The sequence below is a fragment of the Nematostella vectensis genome, chromosome 4 (assembly GCF_932526225.1).
Source record: "Nematostella vectensis chromosome 4, jaNemVect1.1, whole genome shotgun sequence".
Taxonomy (NCBI): Eukaryota; Metazoa; Cnidaria; class Anthozoa; order Actiniaria; family Edwardsiidae; genus Nematostella; species Nematostella vectensis.
In genome coordinates this window covers 8,644,944-8,662,320 of record NC_064037.1, presented here as the reverse complement: position 1 = coordinate 8,662,320, position 17,377 = coordinate 8,644,944, and the positions used below count along the sequence as shown (strand labels likewise).

Below are 17,377 nucleotides of genomic sequence, written 5' to 3'. Positions count from 1 at the left end.
ACAACGACGAGGGATTAAAAGTGGGGACCGCAAAGCACTGTTGGAAAGCTTAGATACCGCTGACTAGGTGCAGCTGTGTTTGACTTTGACGGGCTGTATAAAACTCAGAATAGGGGGGGAGGTATCTGTTTTCAGTCTGTTTTTTTTGTAAATTCAGCTAAAAAATAGCCAGGAGTCAATGGGTTAAGGTATACTCGTGTCCATTCATTTTCTGTCGCATCCACCACGTCTCTTATACCCACACCCTCCCTGTCATATTTGATTTGCCTTGTACCCACACCCTCCCTGTCATATTTGATTTGCCTTGTAACCACACCCTCCCTGTCATATTTGGTTTGCCTTGTACCCACACCCTCCCTGTCATATTTGATTTGCCTTGTACCCACACCCTCCCTGTCATATTTGATTTGCCTTGTAACCACACTCTCCCTGTCATATTTGATTTGCCTTGTACCCACACCCTCCCTGTCATATTTGATTTGCCTTGTACCCATACCCTCCCTGTCATATTTGATTTACCTTGTACCTTAACTCTTCCGGTCAAATCAACCTCATAACCATACCCTCCCGGTCAAATAAACCTTATACCCATGCCCTCCCGGTCGAATCAACTTCGAAATCATACTCTCCCGGGACAGTGCTGAAAAACGCAATAATAGTTCCAGTACCGCGCGGTTAACCCAGCCTTTTTGTTTTGACATGGCGGTGTTTTAGAGGCGAAATGTAACATTTCGACGAATGCTTAGAAAACTAGACGAAACTTAAGGCTATAATTTTCTTTATGATTCCCTTATTATCAAACAAATCTGTCATCTTTTGTACAGAATGGTTTTATAGATGTACAGTAAGTCAAAACAACGACTGAAGTCAGCCTTTCGTACCGTTACTCGAACGATTCAACACTACGATTTTGTTTGTTTTCGCCAGAACACGCGCATGCGCATACGTTATTCAGCACTGTCCTCTCTCGGTCAAATCAAACTCATACTCATGCCCTCCCGTTCAAACCAACCTCATACCGATGCTCTCTTTAACACGCCCACACAAGTGATCCATGAAATCAGATACGCACAAGTTATATCGTTAATCGTTGTTTATTTAAGATTAATATTCAATTGACACATTTCAGTATGTTTATCTAAAGAAGTGGTGTAACTAAAGTAGAACTATGTGTTTGGTAAAATATAGGACAGGCTCATGATTATTATAACAAACTAATTATCCACGATAAGCGAGAATCCTGCAAGTTTACAAAAGCGTTAATTAGGCAAACTAACAATTTGAGCAATTTGCCATCTACAATGTTAGACAGTGAACAATATAGAATATGCTGCTACGAAATCAATGAGAGATAAACTTTACACAGTGATGTACTCAACAAGATAAAGCCCAATGCTAACCAAAAAACTCTGATTTAATCTGGTTGCTCCTTTTAAACAGCTCATACTCGGAAACCCTGCAATCTTTGGGGCACTCCTTATAGATCCCTACAGGCCGAGAGAGAACGTTCTTTTCGGCGTTATTTTCACTTGGCCGAAGGAAAAAAGCGTTCGACCCTTCGAGATTGCAAACCCGCTTGGTTAGTGCCTGCTTACACAGAAACGCTTCCCAGCTGTACTAATGGGAATGGTTGGTAGAGAATATTCAGAATGGCATTCGAGTCATTCTGCTACAGGTAACAGAATGGGTGGAATGGCCTTCTTTCCATTCCGGAATGGGAACGCGGGATAAACGAACGCGCGCTTTTTCTATTCTAATTATTCTCATTCCGGAATCACGAGTTAAAAAACACGCCCTAAGTCTTTATGATACACGAGGATGTGTGAGGCCGAACATAACCATCTCAAGCACTAATCATTTCCATCCTTGAAATATATCGTTATGATACACGAGTACGTGCGAGGCCAAACATAACTATCTCAAGCCTTATCACCTCCTCCACCCTTGAACTAAGTACATCTTATGGTACATGAGCTATGCTACATAGGAATGTGCAAGGCTTAAAAATGCTCAAGAACTTTTGCTTTTGATAATTAGTCAATTCTATTGAGCAAAAACCGTGAATTACATACCGGACATCCCTTGGACATAATCCGGGCATGCATTGTGAACAATCTCCGGGTATATCCCGACCTGCCATGGCCATATCTCCCGCAGTGCAGTGCTGTAAGGACTCTATCTACACCTGGTCTTCTAAGGCTCACTAAGTCCATCACAGTCCACGGAAATCTTGAGGAAAATGGTATCTTCTTTGATGTAGTTACGAGACACTATTTCCTCGTGCTTGGCAAACTTAGCGCCACCGAAGCTGGCATTTTTCTCCAGCCGTGGACGACCAAGGAAGGGCTCGTTGTCAGCGCACGGATTCGGTTTGATGCTGAATCTGATGTGCTTGCGTTGTGCAGGGTCGTCATTTTGATCCAGGAGGACAAATGTGACTCGGTAATCAAACGGCCATTTGAGGAGAGCGTCAAATGCGCCTTAGAAGGAAATGAGATATATAGAAAATGAAAGCTTTAGTTAATATCTCTTACTCTTGATTAAAAACATTAGATAAAGCTGATTGCAATCTTTTTTTGGTTTTTAACGTTAGCGTTTACATCTGTACATACAACGGACTATTCGCAAGTGAAACTTTAAAATAACCATCAACGATTAAATTTTGATACTGTTGTTGGTGGCGTCGATGCTTTCTAACGCAAGCATTGGTTGGCACGACGCTAATGAAGACAGACACGCATGTGTCCTTTCCCTTACCACTAGCAGCCTTATCGTGACGTTGTTTGGGGACATAAAGACGGCTTGTATGTGCCTTTTATATTTCTGATAGCAGCCTTTTATAGTCGTTGTTTGATTATCCGTACCTTTAAGGGTTTAAGCACGCTAATAAAGACGGCTTGTATGTGCCCTTTATATTTCCGATAGCAGCCTTATATAGTCGTTGTTTGATTATCCGTACCTTTAAGCACGCTAATAAAGACAGCTTGTATGTGCCCTTTATATTTCCGATAGAAGTCTCGTATAGTCGTTTTTTGATTATCCTTCCCATTAAGCACGCTTATGAAGACACACATGTGTGTGTCAATCCCCTTACCGCAAGCAGCCTTAACTAGTCCTTGTTGGGTGGTACTTTCAGTAACCACGCTAATAATGACGACTTGTATAGACTCTTTCTATTATCGCTAGCAGCCTATTTAGTCGTTGTTGGGCGATACGTACCTTTAAGCACGCTGATGAAGACAGACATGTGTGTTCCCTTCCCCTTGCCGTCGCCATTGAGGCAGACCGATGCACACAGTCGGTATCCATGCTTGCTCGTGGTGAAGGTTGGACTGAACAGGGTGTCCGTGTTTCCCGCTTTCGCTTCCTTCATCTTCCTACAGAATAACAACAGAGAGAAGGATATAATTTCTCGTAAAGTCGTCTGGTTTGCCATTACAGTGTTCTACCGATAACCTCCAGGGGATAAATCATAAATCATTAGTTCGGATTAATTCCTGTTATATTGTGAAACAAGTAGATAACAAAAAACTTGACGGTTTATTATGTATGTTAAAATTCGTAATTTCTTTGTAAAAAAAAATCATCCTTGCATTGAAGATTGATTAAATTGCACTCAAGTAGATTGGGATATGAAATGTGTCATTCATAGTTTTAGTCGTTGGAGGGTACGAATTACCGTGGGTAAAACAAACAGTAAATGGATAAAGGAAATGAAAGGGAAATTGTATCAGATAAGATCCTCGAAATCGACCAGAAAGGCAAATGAAGATGCCTGTTACTCGCTTGCCACGTTTACTCTACGATCTAAACATTACTCTCCGGAACAATTAAGCCAGAAAATGCCCAATAAGAGCGTTTCTAATTATTGTCTTACGTTGGCTTTGAGAAGAGCTTTATCAAGAAAACGAATTAATCTTCTTCTGATCCATCTTTCCACTTCCTGTTGACAACTTCTAACTAATGGTAGAGCTATTATTTAATTTGTAATGGGGTGGGGTGTGCCTCCCATCCCCCCCACACCCCCACCCACTATGCCCTAGAAAGAGGCCCCACCGCGTGTAATCCTCTATCCTCCATATCAGCTGGCTGTGAGCAATCTTCTCGAGGTCGTTGAGGCGTTTTTCGTGTTTCTCTATCAACGTCCCATGCTCGCTGAGCTTTTCTGAGAATCTCATTATGAGCTCTTTGTTCTTTAATGCCAAGTCTGCCACCATTTTAACATGCGCGATGATGTTGGTCTTGTTATGCTTCGGCATTTTCTCGCGGCTACCCTGTGGAATATCGTTATGTGGTCACGTGATGAAGCGCATCTCCAAACGACAGATTCTGGAAAACTTTAGCGGCTCTAAAAGTCTGTATTTTTGGCTTAGCAATTCCTTGTAATTTCTGGGGGAAGGGGTTGAAAAGGGGGTTTTCAGTTCTCTCTATACAATAACTTAAGAAATATGGCCATCGTAAAATTACAATTGTTATAGGAAAACGGCTGCTCACCCCCCCTTCAAGCCCCGTTATCTACAAACACACATAAATTAAAACATAAATTAAAATAAAACATACAAAGGATGTTGAACATTTTAGTAAGTGTACTGTACATTTTCTGTTGCGCATATAACGTTCCCTTAATTTCCATTACCCCCTTCCTTCCCCTCCCCTGTATGTTGTCCGTTTTCTCCACCGTATTCGATCTCTTACCCTGTGTCCACAGCCGAGCACTTCATATTCGCACATGAGCTTGGTTCGTGGACAGTCGTTTTCTACATGTGAATCAAGCTGCAAGAAGATAGACACGTGATTGTCAAATAACATATACGCGCCAGGAACGTGACCACGTGACACTTACCTACCAAACCCCAACATGATAAATACACACCCCAACACGTGACACATGTTCCCTGATAACACATGATACACACATTAACATGATACATACACACCGCAGCACGTGACACATATTCCCTGATAACACTTCATACACACCCCAACATGATACATACACACCCCCACACGTGACACATATTCCCTGATAACACATGATACACACTCCAACATGATACATACACACCCCAGCACGTGACACATATTTCCCGATAACACATGATACACACATTAACATGATACATACACACCCCAGCACGTTACACATATTCCCCAATAACACTTCATACACACCCCAACATGATACATACACACCCCCACACGTGACACATATTCCCTAATAACACATGATACACACATTAACATGATACATACACACCCCCACACGTGACACATATTCCCTAATAACACATGATACACACATTAACATGATACATACACACCCCAGCACGTGACACATATTCCCTAATAACACATGATACACACCCCAACATGATACATACACACCCCCACACATGACACATATCCCCTGATAACACATGATACACACCCCAACATCCCATTTTGCGACCACACCCAAGAGATCAATAATTCGACAAGGACTTACCTCACATCTATGTATGGTCAACTTTTTGTCACACTTGTTGGGGCAAGGGCAAGGCAGCAGAGGGCAGTTCTCTAGGTGCCCCTGATGAAACCAATATTGCAAAACAAGATTAAAACCAAGACAGAAACTTTTAGTGATCTGGCCTCGTTGTCTATATATCAATAGTGTAAACAGAATGCACGCTTTATTTTGTGGCATTCAACATCTTTTACTTATCTTATCAACTTATCTTTTACTCAAGAAACAAAAGCAGTAGCTGTAAAAAGGGCAAGGTCGATACATGAAAAAACTGGATGCATTCGAAATGCCAAAACAGTAACATATGGGGGGTGGGGGGGGGGGGAGATACAGAAACATTAAGAAAATAATAGGGGGAGGGAACAAGTCTTGTGCAAAAGCCTCCTTCGCAGCCAACACATTTCAATGCTTGCCCGAGTCCTACCCTCTCACCTTCTTATCCTTTCGTAAGTGTTTCTCATCGCAGTAAAGACACGTGATGAGCTTTTCGGGGCAGTCCTTATCCAGATGTTTGGTGAGGAAACGCCTTTGAAACTTGGCCCCGCAGTCGTTTTCGCAGAGAATGTCAGAATAGTCACACTTTTCCACGTGAGACTGAAATATTGCAAGAAATAAACTTGTCCATCAAGTGCTTAAACAATTTGGATGCTAGTCCTAGTTATTCTTGGCTTGAAGCTCCCTGTGGCTGGGAATCCAGTGCGAGGACCCCCGAATGGTCTCTGGCGAGAACTTGCGAGCTTGTGAGCACCCTGTTTTTTTTTTTTTTTTTTTTTATGCGAGACCGAGCATTTTTAGTTTTTGAATAAATCGAGCAGCGAGCACATAAAAAAATACAATGCGAGCACGGCGGAAAAAATTGCGCGAGCACATCGAAATATCGGGGGCCGTTCGGTGGCCCTAGCGCGGGAATTGGGCAAGCGCGTGGAAGACCTGTGATAAAAACGTTGATAATTCACCAACTAGTGGTCTATCACAAATCCTGCATTCTGTTTGGCTGAGCTATTAATGGTCTATTAGTGATAGACGGTTAGTAGCGAAATGCTCGGGTAAATGGCGGCTGAATCACGACTTGCCGAAGTTAGCGACGACTTTTTAACGGACTTTTTACATCATGCTATCCCAGAAAACAACAGCACAGGCAACCAGATATTGAATGAGGACTTAAAACGACAAGAAAACAACTGAAAACGCCCATAAAAGTTTTCAACTTTCAGCTTGAAATAACCGATCGTGTTTGTTTACACTAAGTTTACACTTCTTACATTTTGCAGAATGGAAGTCACACAGAGTTCATTTATCCAATAAAAGAAATGACTACAGAAGAACTGAATCGCTGTCTACAAGTATTTTATGCTTCGGTTCGACAAAAGAATGGCACTGAATTCAAAATCAACTCAAAATCAATGCAATCAATACGAGCGGCCATTGACCGGAACTGAAAACACTTGCCGATGTACAAACAATTTTCAATCGTCGCTTTTTTGTGTCTAAGTTTGACCATCTAGTTGGTGAATTCTAAAACAATTAGACCTCTCGGCCTTCGCCTCATGGTCTACTGAATCGTTGTCCAATCAGCCTAGGTCTTATTGTCTGGGCCAGTTTTTAAAGATGGCGGTTAGCAAAATCATAGTTTACACTAATTCCTACAAGTTTACGTGGAATTTTTCGACTAAGAAAAGAAAAAAGCGAACAACTATTGCGGGCTCCTAAATAAAGTGCAATGTCTTGAAAAGAAATTGGCCGAGTAAGCATGAAAAACGACAGTTTTCAAAACAAAAATTTTAGATATAGACCTTCGGAGAGCGCCCGCAAAGGCCGCTGGATCCGATGTGAGACATTTTCAAACATGTTGCCTTTCGTATAATGGTCCATGGACGGCTGGGGTACCACGACGAGGAGAACAAAATTAGCTGAACATTGCGTAGTTCTCAACTAAAACACCGTCTACCGGCGAAAATGCAAAAATTACTTGAAGTGAAATTGCAAATATGGTATTATTCAATGACCGGCATGCCAAAAAACGTAGGACAACATTCGAGAAATTAACAAAGTTTCTTTCCCAGCGAGGTGAAGTGTGCGTTTGTTGTTGTATACTCACGGAGAATTCATTCACGCATCCTTCCCACTTGCAGTTCCATTCCACATTACGACATTTAACGTCCAATTCCTGAATCTCTTCGTGGAACGCCTTGTCGATGTCCTGAGTTTAGAGACAAGCCGGGTTAGGGGCAGATAATAAGAAAATCAGGAGTGGAAAATCGTAAAAAGAAACCTGAGATAAAAAAGCAGTAAAAAATACTTATTAATCGAGTATAATCAACTACCTAAATATAGTACGCGTGATCTATTTTTATCGAGATAATTATTTTGGACGGATATCTTTGGGGCATATTTCACTATAAATAAACACAATACCAAAAAGGACAATTCACTTTTCCGTTGTTATTATTTGCCCTTGTTAACGCCGTGATAAAAATAAACGATTGCTCAAAAAACAAGATGTATTAAAGGCCCGGAAAAAAGGATTCAGAATATAGAACTTTCCTAGGATAAATATTTGTGCTCGTGTGGATTCTTGCAATGATCTACTCACAGGGATGTTCTCGTTCAATTCATCCATACAACCCGGGCATCTTGCTGAAGAGCTGATCAAAAAAATAAAGACAAAAGAAATCCATTAAAAAGAAAATAAAAGAAAAAAAATGTAAATATTCAAAATCAGCCATACACAAAAAGAGCGGGAAATATAGCTGAGTGGAACATTCTATATGCGCAAGCTTTTTCACATTTACCAAGACATAGTCAGGAAAAAATAGACATTATAAATGAAGATATGTTTGAGATATGTAAAATAAAATGTATCCACTACAAGTGAAAACGGGAAACAGTCCTCGCATAAACGCTAATTGGATCGGAATTTCTCATTTTATTATTGTCGGCATATAGGACTTGCTAGGCAATTGATGTTATTGCTTGAGCTATCAAATTAAGCATTTATTAGTTCCAATTTCATCAAAGGCATTCATTATAGAAGCGATAATCAATATCTAACCGACCAGCATGAATTTAACATTAACAAAAACTTTTATCAAACCAATGAGTATAATGCTTCTAGCCAGAGAATTTCCGCACTATGAAATATTTTATAGTCTACAATTCAAAATATATGTTTGTGGATAAAATGGATGACATGCCGAAAATGACAAATCTCGCGACACTTTTCCGACAGAAGGTGAGCAAATATATAAGATGACGCGTTAACCTTACTAATAAAGCAACTCAAAAGCATCCGAAGGGAACGCCGAGAATAAAACCCCTACAGTTGCTAAGGAAAATAGCCCCCAAAAATGTATCCTTAAAATAAATAAAACAATGCAGTCCTCTCTTACGTATGGATTACATTTAATAGTGGTTAGACTGTAAAAGCACAACCTTAAACTGCAACGTTAGAGCAAAAACAAATAAAAGCGCACCTTAGCAACTTTGTGTAGCATTTAGTGCACACCCTGTGCCCACAAGGTTTGATCTGAACTGGATACCAGAGAAGTCCTTCACAGTCAAGGCATATATACTTCTTTTGTAGCGGGTACACAAATAAGTTTGAAGCAGGTAGATGCCCCTTTTCCACGGGGCTATCTCTGAGCCCGTTGCTCCCACACGATTGAGTGCTTCCAGTCGGACTCTGTCCCCCAGTCATTCTTTCCTGTTGAAAGATCAAACCATTTTGCATAAGGAACTCTCTCCCTTGCATGCGCTGTACTGATTCAACTTGTAGCATAAGTCGATAACTATTTCTGCGCCATTCTAAGTCTCTCGCTGTTCTCTCATCTATAATTCAACTTCGTCTCATGCAGAAGAAACAACGCTTCTGATTGGTTGATTTTTACAGCTGCTTCGTGGATTATTTAGATATCGGTAGACACTTTTACTTTTAACCGCTTTTCGTACCTTTCCGCTATTCCGCTACCAATAATAAAACCTTAAAAAAATAAAGTGCCTTCAATTTAACTCAACAAGGATATATTCTGCAAAACAGTTGCTTAAAAAGCGAAGTTCTTTCTTGTCTTACAGCAACATTCATTACAGCCGTTACCACGGCAACGTAGAAGAACACGGTTTGATGACATATCAATTTGAAATTTAAATACAATTTTATCCACCTGCCTTAAAAAGTTGGTTGTTAAAGAAGAAAGCACAAACGTTTCTTTTTAAATGAAATCCTGCAAAAATTAGCACACAACTACAGTACAGTATTTTTTTGTGGAATTGCAATATTAATTTTTATTAAATAAATGGTGTTTGTAAATGCTGCTAGTGCATGATCTTTTAAAGTAAATATAACAATTTTTTCACGCGAAAATACGTCAATTTGCATGAAAAGGAAGAAAACACTATTAAACACTATAATAAGTATAATGAGTCATATGTGACTTATTATACTTATATTCCTTTTTTTATATTTTAAAGCCTCTTAATATACGTTAAAAGTTTTTCGAACATAAACAGGATTAGAATAACATTCGTTAAATTAAAAGAAAATGTAACTTTGGATTCGGTCGGTTTTCAATGACTCCTTGGTAATAGAGCAAATAAAAACTTACTCGGCCCTCGTTAAGTAGGAGAACTTCTACGCTCTTACTAGAAAGTCTAATAAAATATGAAAAATATGTGTGTATTCAAGACGACGAGAAATCTTTCTTCTTTTTTCTCTCCAAGTGTATCAAATAGAAAGGCAACTATTTCCTCTGACCTTAGTGGTTCTCTCTCAAGTCGTTTTCATGGTTTCTTTTTTTTTTATAATGCCCTCCACATTGTGCCCACGCTGCTCCTAAATGACCTCCTAACTGTTAAAGGCACTAAATTCCTATCTCAAAAGAGCTGATCCATTCACGAAGTTTACCTCCTAACTGTTAAAGGCACTAATTCCTATCTCAAAAGAGCTTATCCATTCACGAAGTTTACCTCCTAACTGTTAAAGGCACTAATTTCTATCTCAAAAGAGCTGGTCCATTCATAATGTTTACCTCCTAACTGTTAAAGGCACTAATTTCTATCTCAAAAGAGCTTATCCATTCATAATGTTTACCTCCTAACTGTTAAAGGCACTAATTTCTATCTCAAAAGAGCTTATCCATTCATAATGTTTACCTCCTAACTGTTAAAGGCACGAATTTCTATCTCAAAAGAGCTTATCCATTCATAATGTTTACCTCCTAAATGTTAAAGGCACGAATTTCTATCTCAACCATTCATAATGTTTATGCCCTCTTGTCCAAAGTGGCAAGTTCGCAACAGGAAACTATTCCTAAATCAACAAACAGTGTCAAAATTTATCTAATCAAGACAATGCAAAGATCAATTGGACAATAGGGTATTTACAAAAGCATGTGTGAACGTTTATCATCAAAACACTTGTGCCAAAAAGTATTTTAAAAAATCAAGTCTAAGACTTTTTTTCCTTATTTATTCGTCTTTATCATTTAAAAGATTTAAAAGATTTCCTTAGTAAGGAAGATTGAGGGAAACGTGCAATGTTAAGGTTCCAAAGTGTCAGTTGCCAGTGTTAAAAGAATGGTCACTTGACAAATTATTGTATATGATAATCGCCAACTATAAAAGGAAAAACAAAATAATGTTTATCATATTTCGTGTTTACCCATTCAAGAATATTATTATGCGGAATGTCAATGTTGAGTATCATTTACATTCATCGTTTATAAACTCAAATATACCTAAAAAGATTGAAAACAATTTTGATTTTAAAAATCATACAAACATAAAGGTCATACAAACATAAAACTTCGATAGGATAATATCCCAAAATAAACTTCTTTATTTCCTCAGACGATGTCCTTTTAGGTGCGGTGAAGGGTTATGTATCCGTAAAGTATTGCGTGTTATTTAGCCTATAAACGCTACTTTCAGGTAGAGAATTTTATATTTGAAAATACTGGAAAATAATTTCATGTTATTCATAGATGACAAATGATCTAAAAAAATCAGGTAATACTCAAAATTTATTATGTATGAACACGTGGAATGTCAAGGAAATTGGCTTAGCTCTCTTCTAATTTGTTTGAGACAAAAAAACATTTAAATTTTCAAGCTGCATTAGTTTTCAGATGTCAACGATAGTTTATGTTTTGCGATGAGAGGTTTACTAAAATGGTGGCTCTAGCTCAGTGGGGGAGACAAAAAAGAGATTTAAGATTTTTTCCCCTACCTTTCGCCTTCGCAACGTTGGTCTTTTCTCAGGCAAATAAGCGTCCTTCTTTACATTGTTAAGCATAGCATCTTTCGCGCCATAACTAGGCTTTTTTTCCAACATAATTTGCTTACTCATGTAGATCGACTCAAACTGTATTAAGCACTCGGCTAAGCGGTTCAATTTGTTGTTGCTGACCGCTGAAAACCCACTGTTTCACCATTTTAGCCTGATTACGTGCAAATTATTAAGCCGATTGGAATCCCTGCCCTTTTCTTGCCCTTGCCGTTTTCTGTGGTTTTACTGTACGCGTCGTGTCGATTTGCAAGCTATCCCAACCGCAATTCAACAGCTTCAATACAATTGAACTTTTGCCAACCTACACTATTTTCGTGAACTGCCTCGCGCCTGGAGATTTTCACTTAGCAACAACAGAAAACAAACAGATCTTTCCCATTGTCTCCTACATAAAATCCAGCAATTTGAATAAGATATAGACACTCAAAATGCTATTAGATAGAATCGTTAAGTACAGTCTTTGATCATGGTATTTAGATTTTATACATAAAAGTTATAAAAAGACGTTTGCCGAGAGACACACAAAAAATACCGCAACTGCAAACAGATTGGGACTTTCCATTTGCCCACTGAACAGCACTATTTCCTTTATTAGAAAAGAAGCGTATAACATGGGAGGCGTTTTAACGAGAGGGTTATTTATCTCCGATCTCCTGATAGCATAATGATGTATAAAAAATGGGTCCAGAAAAAGTCGTTATTGGGCCCAATCAAAATACATTTGAGATGTTCGAGAGCTTTTTTTTTGGTTGTTGAAGCATGTCAAATACGATGCCAAAGTAAAAACGTCTCACGTTTTTCAAGAGAAAATATTCAGCATTGTAAGCCTTCGTCCCGGCGTTTATAAATAGCGCGAAGGATAATCTGAGCAAAATTCTTTAAAAAAGACCAAATGCTTGGAAGTATGCATTTCCGCTCATAATGCCCTGCATAATAATATTCATCGACGGAAAAATATTCAGCAAAATCAGGTAACACTCAAAATTTTTCCTTAGATTCATGAACAATTAGAAATTTTGCTTACCGCAAAAAAGTCTGTGAAATGTTCGACAAATTACAAGGAAATTGCTAAAGACTTCGTCTAAATTTAAGGTATACATTTTGCTCTCTATCAGTGTTTTAAATAAGGAAACGCAGTCGTAATATACTAATGCAAAAAGCTGACAAGCCATCGTATTAAATAATGTTTTTTTACCAAGAGTTTTCTGTCATGACTAACTTTTTTAAACATTATACATACGATTTTCCGATGAACCCAAATTATATGGAGCTCAAGGCTTCAAAATTCAAGGCTTCAAATCTAATAGACATTTGTTTTATCTATTATTATTATTTCTTTTTTTATAAGAACTTTCACCCTGAGATTTCACCAAATTCTAAGAAAATACTATAAGAGAGCAGCAAAATATACTTTTATTAAATCGATGTGTTCTAAAATGTAACTAAATTTTGTAATAGTTCTGTTTTTAGTACTTCATTGGTAATATTACTGTTCCAATATGTTTAAATACGCAAGCTGATATTGATTGGAAAATGATATAGCAATTTGCTATATAAGAACATTTTCAGCTTCAAAATGCTCCAAAAATAAAAACGGCGCAGCTTCAAATGAAAATAAGACGTTCGTATTAAAAAGAGTGCATCTTTTGAACCTTTACGCGCATTAACAGGGCTATTTCATGAGTCTGCGTGGGCTATGATTTAATCGATAGTTTGTCATCAGAGGCGAGCCTGATTAAGATTTCCACAAAACCCTTAATGATGCTCATGGTAATCTGCGAAAAAATGTATTGACAGAAACACATTAACGACCCGTAACGAGGTCAATGCAAAATTAGACCCCTCGCGCAAAGAAGAAGAAGAAAAAAACTGGTATTTGAATAATTTAGCACCCGGGGCCTCGCGGTCAAGCGAGAGGAGGGAAGAGTAGGCGGCCGCCCTTACAGTGTGACTCTTCAAATCTAGTGAAAAAGGGGTTTACGAATTTCCAATAGGAGCATTCTTAGAGAGAATGCATTGCTCACGCATTCCACGCATGCATAAAATAACCTTTAGTTATTTGTTAGGATCTAGAACATTTCTCTTTTGTTCTCATTTCTATGGTTCATTAGAAGAATGTCAATCGAATGGGTAAAAAAACAGGAATTTGAGCCACTGAACCAAAGATACTGCCTCAACGTTTAACAGAAACGCCTTTCATAATGCAAATTTTCAAAGCCAGTTTTTGGTGTATTGTATTTATTCCTGGTTAACGGACACGACAATTTGGGCTTTTCGAATAGTTATTGAATATCAGAATAGTTCTTAGCAGTGAATGCCAAGGAATCTTCGAGTCCCTCTCAAACAGCACGACTTCCGCAAAACATACTTTCGAGTTAAATGTTAAAATACAACGAGGACAAACTATGTGCGCCATGTATAGTACTGGTTACGAAGAGTATATAAATACAGGCTTCAATAGCTAAGAAACTTTAAGCACGATCAAAGTAGAATTGTAGTAAATACAAAAAGAAACATTATTGGTGTTCGCTGCAGGGGCAAGGGCAGAATAAATATTGCTTGTTATTTTCTCATAACAATGTGTATTTTTGTTCGTTTTCGACCATAACGGTCGCGATCTTGAGTCTGAGAATACAAAATGATTATGGGATAGAATGGGTTAGTACGTTAACTACGAGCTGTTAATGTCTTCATGCATTCTTTTAACCGAGGCCACAGTGTTCAGCGCTTTTTTTTCTTGTTCAGGCTTGGCCTGAACAAGAATTAACAACAAAATTATGATAAATTTTCAGTTTTTTTTTTTTTAAAGCTCCATAGCTAATGTTTTAAATCTCTCAAATATCAAGAATAGCTTTAAGATTTGTTATTAAAAGTTGAAAATGAGCTTTCTTACCTGGGGAGAAGAGTTGAGGCTTTCTTGCGATGACTTTTGACTTGTCAGCTAAAATACATCAAGATTTAAGTTTTAAAATGATTACAAAATCACAATAAAATAAAGTCTGCTTGTAACTTGGAAAATAAAATCCCGGTGAAAGAAAATCTACAGATCTCATGGTAAAATTACGAGGAAACTGTTTAAAACTTCGAGCATCCAAATAACAAAATCAAAGAAAAAAAATGCCAAAGTTTTTAAAATATGATAAAATGAAAATAATATCTGCCAATCTCAAGTTTACAAATTATGATTAAAAAACAATCTGCCCGAAGGAAAAAATAGTTTTACCTTTTGCTGGACCGTCATACTTCCTGCTCGAGAAGACTTCTTGCTCGAGTTTCGGTATAGCACCGGAAACTCCCCTTGCGACTCAGAATCTGAACTGTCATGAGGGCTAGCAATCTCCTGGGTAATATCTGGCATTGCTTGAAGTGGATAGAAAACCTCGACTTTATTCAAACAAGGGATGCTAATCTGAATTTTAGAACAGTTTATCGAGAGTTATTCTGTACTAGGAGTACCGTACTATATATACACCTGCGCTGTACATAATAGCCAATCAACGGGCCCGTTAGAAAAAGGAGTATTCCAGGTGTTACAAATTAGCGACATCAGCAAATCAGTTGGGTCGTTATATCATTGTAATATGATGCTCAAAACGCAATTTTAAATGTGTTGAGGAGTCGTGCCGCTTTTGGGAAATATTTTAATAAGTAGTTTAAAGGTTGATGCTGTTTTCTTGTCAGTGGATTTATTTGACGCACGCGACCACCAACATAGCCATGGAGAATTAGAGGATTTGTTAAGGAAATACTCCAGTACAAAATTATGAGTTGAAAAGTTCTGAATTGAAGAATAGATTAAGATTACCAAAACCAAATATCAAAAAAAAAAAAAAAGATTAGTGCATCGCGGAATCTTTTCAAAAGTTAAAAAACTTCAAATAGAAATTCGATTAACATATTTTAGTTTTCACAACAAAACTGAAAAATAATTGCAAAAATACATAATTTGACGATTTCTTGTTGTGTACTCTCCGTGTGACCCACAAACCCTGTTCATTGTAATAACATTACACACAAAAGAATGAAACAAAAGGCAATGGAGCCCCTAGCAACCAAATAACTGTATTAAATAAAATAGGCAAGCTGATTATTTCTTTCTTATTTTAATCTCTGAAAAGTAGTCGTTATAGTTTTTATTAACAAGAAACATTTATTCTAAAGCAATTTGAAAAAATAATTAAAGTGTTGCATTGTTTCTGAGCGGGCCGAACAGGGATGTATACCCAGCCCGCTAATTAAGCACAATGAGAGAGCGCGTAAAACAATAGCTGCTACCGTCAATTAGTAAAAAGAAAAAAAAAATGTAGCGCACACCTTATTGTAGTTCACACGATACATGGAGTCATGTCAAGGTCCCTTAAGGGAAAAAAAGAAATAAGGAAGAAATAGTGATGAACACAGCCTTGTCTCGTTTTCATTCATGGCTCTCAAATACTAGTTTTTTTTTTACCCAACAATTATCTGTTAATCGTAAAGCAGTGGCCAACTTGAAAGCTTATGGCTACTTTGGCCACTGCACACGATAATTTTATCAAATAACTTTTTTCTCTTTCTTTCTTTCCTTGTACTTGTTTTGGTTAGCCTGGTTAACTTTTGTTATTAATGTATTTATGTAACTGTAGTGTGAAATAAATTGAATTGAATAGTCCCAGGCGTTCTTATCGGGTTTCCTTTGGATGGTAAGAGATGTGATACCACAGGCTCGTCCCAGCCCCCAGGCTACATCACGGATCATCTCCGAGCACAGGAAACCCTGTAAGAACGCCTGGGACTAGGCTGGGGTGAACAGGAATAAAAAGGAAGAGGGCTACCGTGAATAAATCCTTGAATTGTAGATTTTCTGAGTAACAGCCTGCAGAAGTTTATTTTATTCATTGATTAATTCATAAGGTTCTTCTTAATGACAATAGGTGTAAAGCGAACACAACAGAGCACAGCTCCCGTGAAAACCGTGTAGAAGAAATGAAAATATTGGACGTTACGACAACAACAACAACGAGAAGTGACATGGAAGAAATACAAATTACATGCATTACCAACTCTTGGTCAAGGACATTCCTATGGCGGCAGCACGACGTTTAAATAGGTTTCCTTTTTTAGAGTTCAAAGTAGTTTGGAGGACCTGGCTATTTTTGACTACTAGCTTGTTTCAAAAGAACAAGTAGGAACCCAAATTAGGATTTCACTTAAACACATTAAAACTATACACTGTAATGTTAGTATTTATTTGAGTTTCAATTTTATAGATAGTTTATAATCACCTAAAATAAGTATAATAACATTTTTACAGAATAAAAGTTCAATTTACATCATATATTCCTTTACTGTACCGAGACGTTTATGTGTACAATTACGTTGGCTTTTCTATTAATTAAAATAAGCAAAAAGAAAAAAAAAAAAACACTAGTCTTGCCATTATACTAGATGAACTATCCGTAAGACGCATTATACGTCCGGACGCATCTCACGTTTAAAGTGTAAAAACGTCATCTCTCTCTTATTATTTGTTATTAACAAAAAGACACATCCTGTAATGACGCATCGCAAATAACTTGAACATAAAAAAGTAAATGCAGTGAACTTTACGACGG

At 37.8% G+C, this 17,377-nt stretch overlaps 1 protein-coding gene and 1 long non-coding RNA gene across 3 annotated transcripts; one reads left to right on the top strand and one right to left on the bottom strand.

Moving 5' to 3' along the window:
- Positions 1–1,078: 1,078 nt before the first annotated feature.
- LOC5504001 (TNF receptor-associated factor 4) lies at positions 1,079–15,228 on the bottom strand. Of its 2 annotated transcripts, XM_032372281.2 has the most exons (11): positions 15,010–15,228; positions 14,680–14,727; positions 8,977–9,206; positions 8,097–8,148; positions 7,602–7,703; positions 5,936–6,097; positions 5,486–5,566; positions 4,696–4,773; positions 4,057–4,274; positions 3,220–3,377; positions 1,079–2,480 (listed from the first exon to the last, which is right to left on the bottom strand). In XM_032372281.2, the coding sequence occupies exons 1-11, from the start codon at positions 15,142–15,144 to the stop codon at positions 2,194–2,196; spliced, it is 1,551 nt and encodes a 516-aa protein (XP_032228172.1). In that variant the 5' UTR covers positions 15,145–15,228; the 3' UTR covers positions 1,079–2,193. The 2 variants fall into 2 exon arrangements, with proteins under 2 accessions (XP_032228172.1, XP_032228173.1); XM_032372282.2 differs by lacking the exons at positions 14,680–14,727; positions 15,010–15,228 and adding an exon at positions 11,727–12,053.
- LOC116611757 lies at positions 12,178–17,189 on the top strand. The gene is made up of 2 exons (XR_007307695.1): positions 12,178–12,757; positions 16,697–17,189. It is a non-coding gene; the product is annotated as an uncharacterized LOC116611757 (long non-coding RNA).
- Positions 17,190–17,377: the final 188 nt, after the last annotated feature.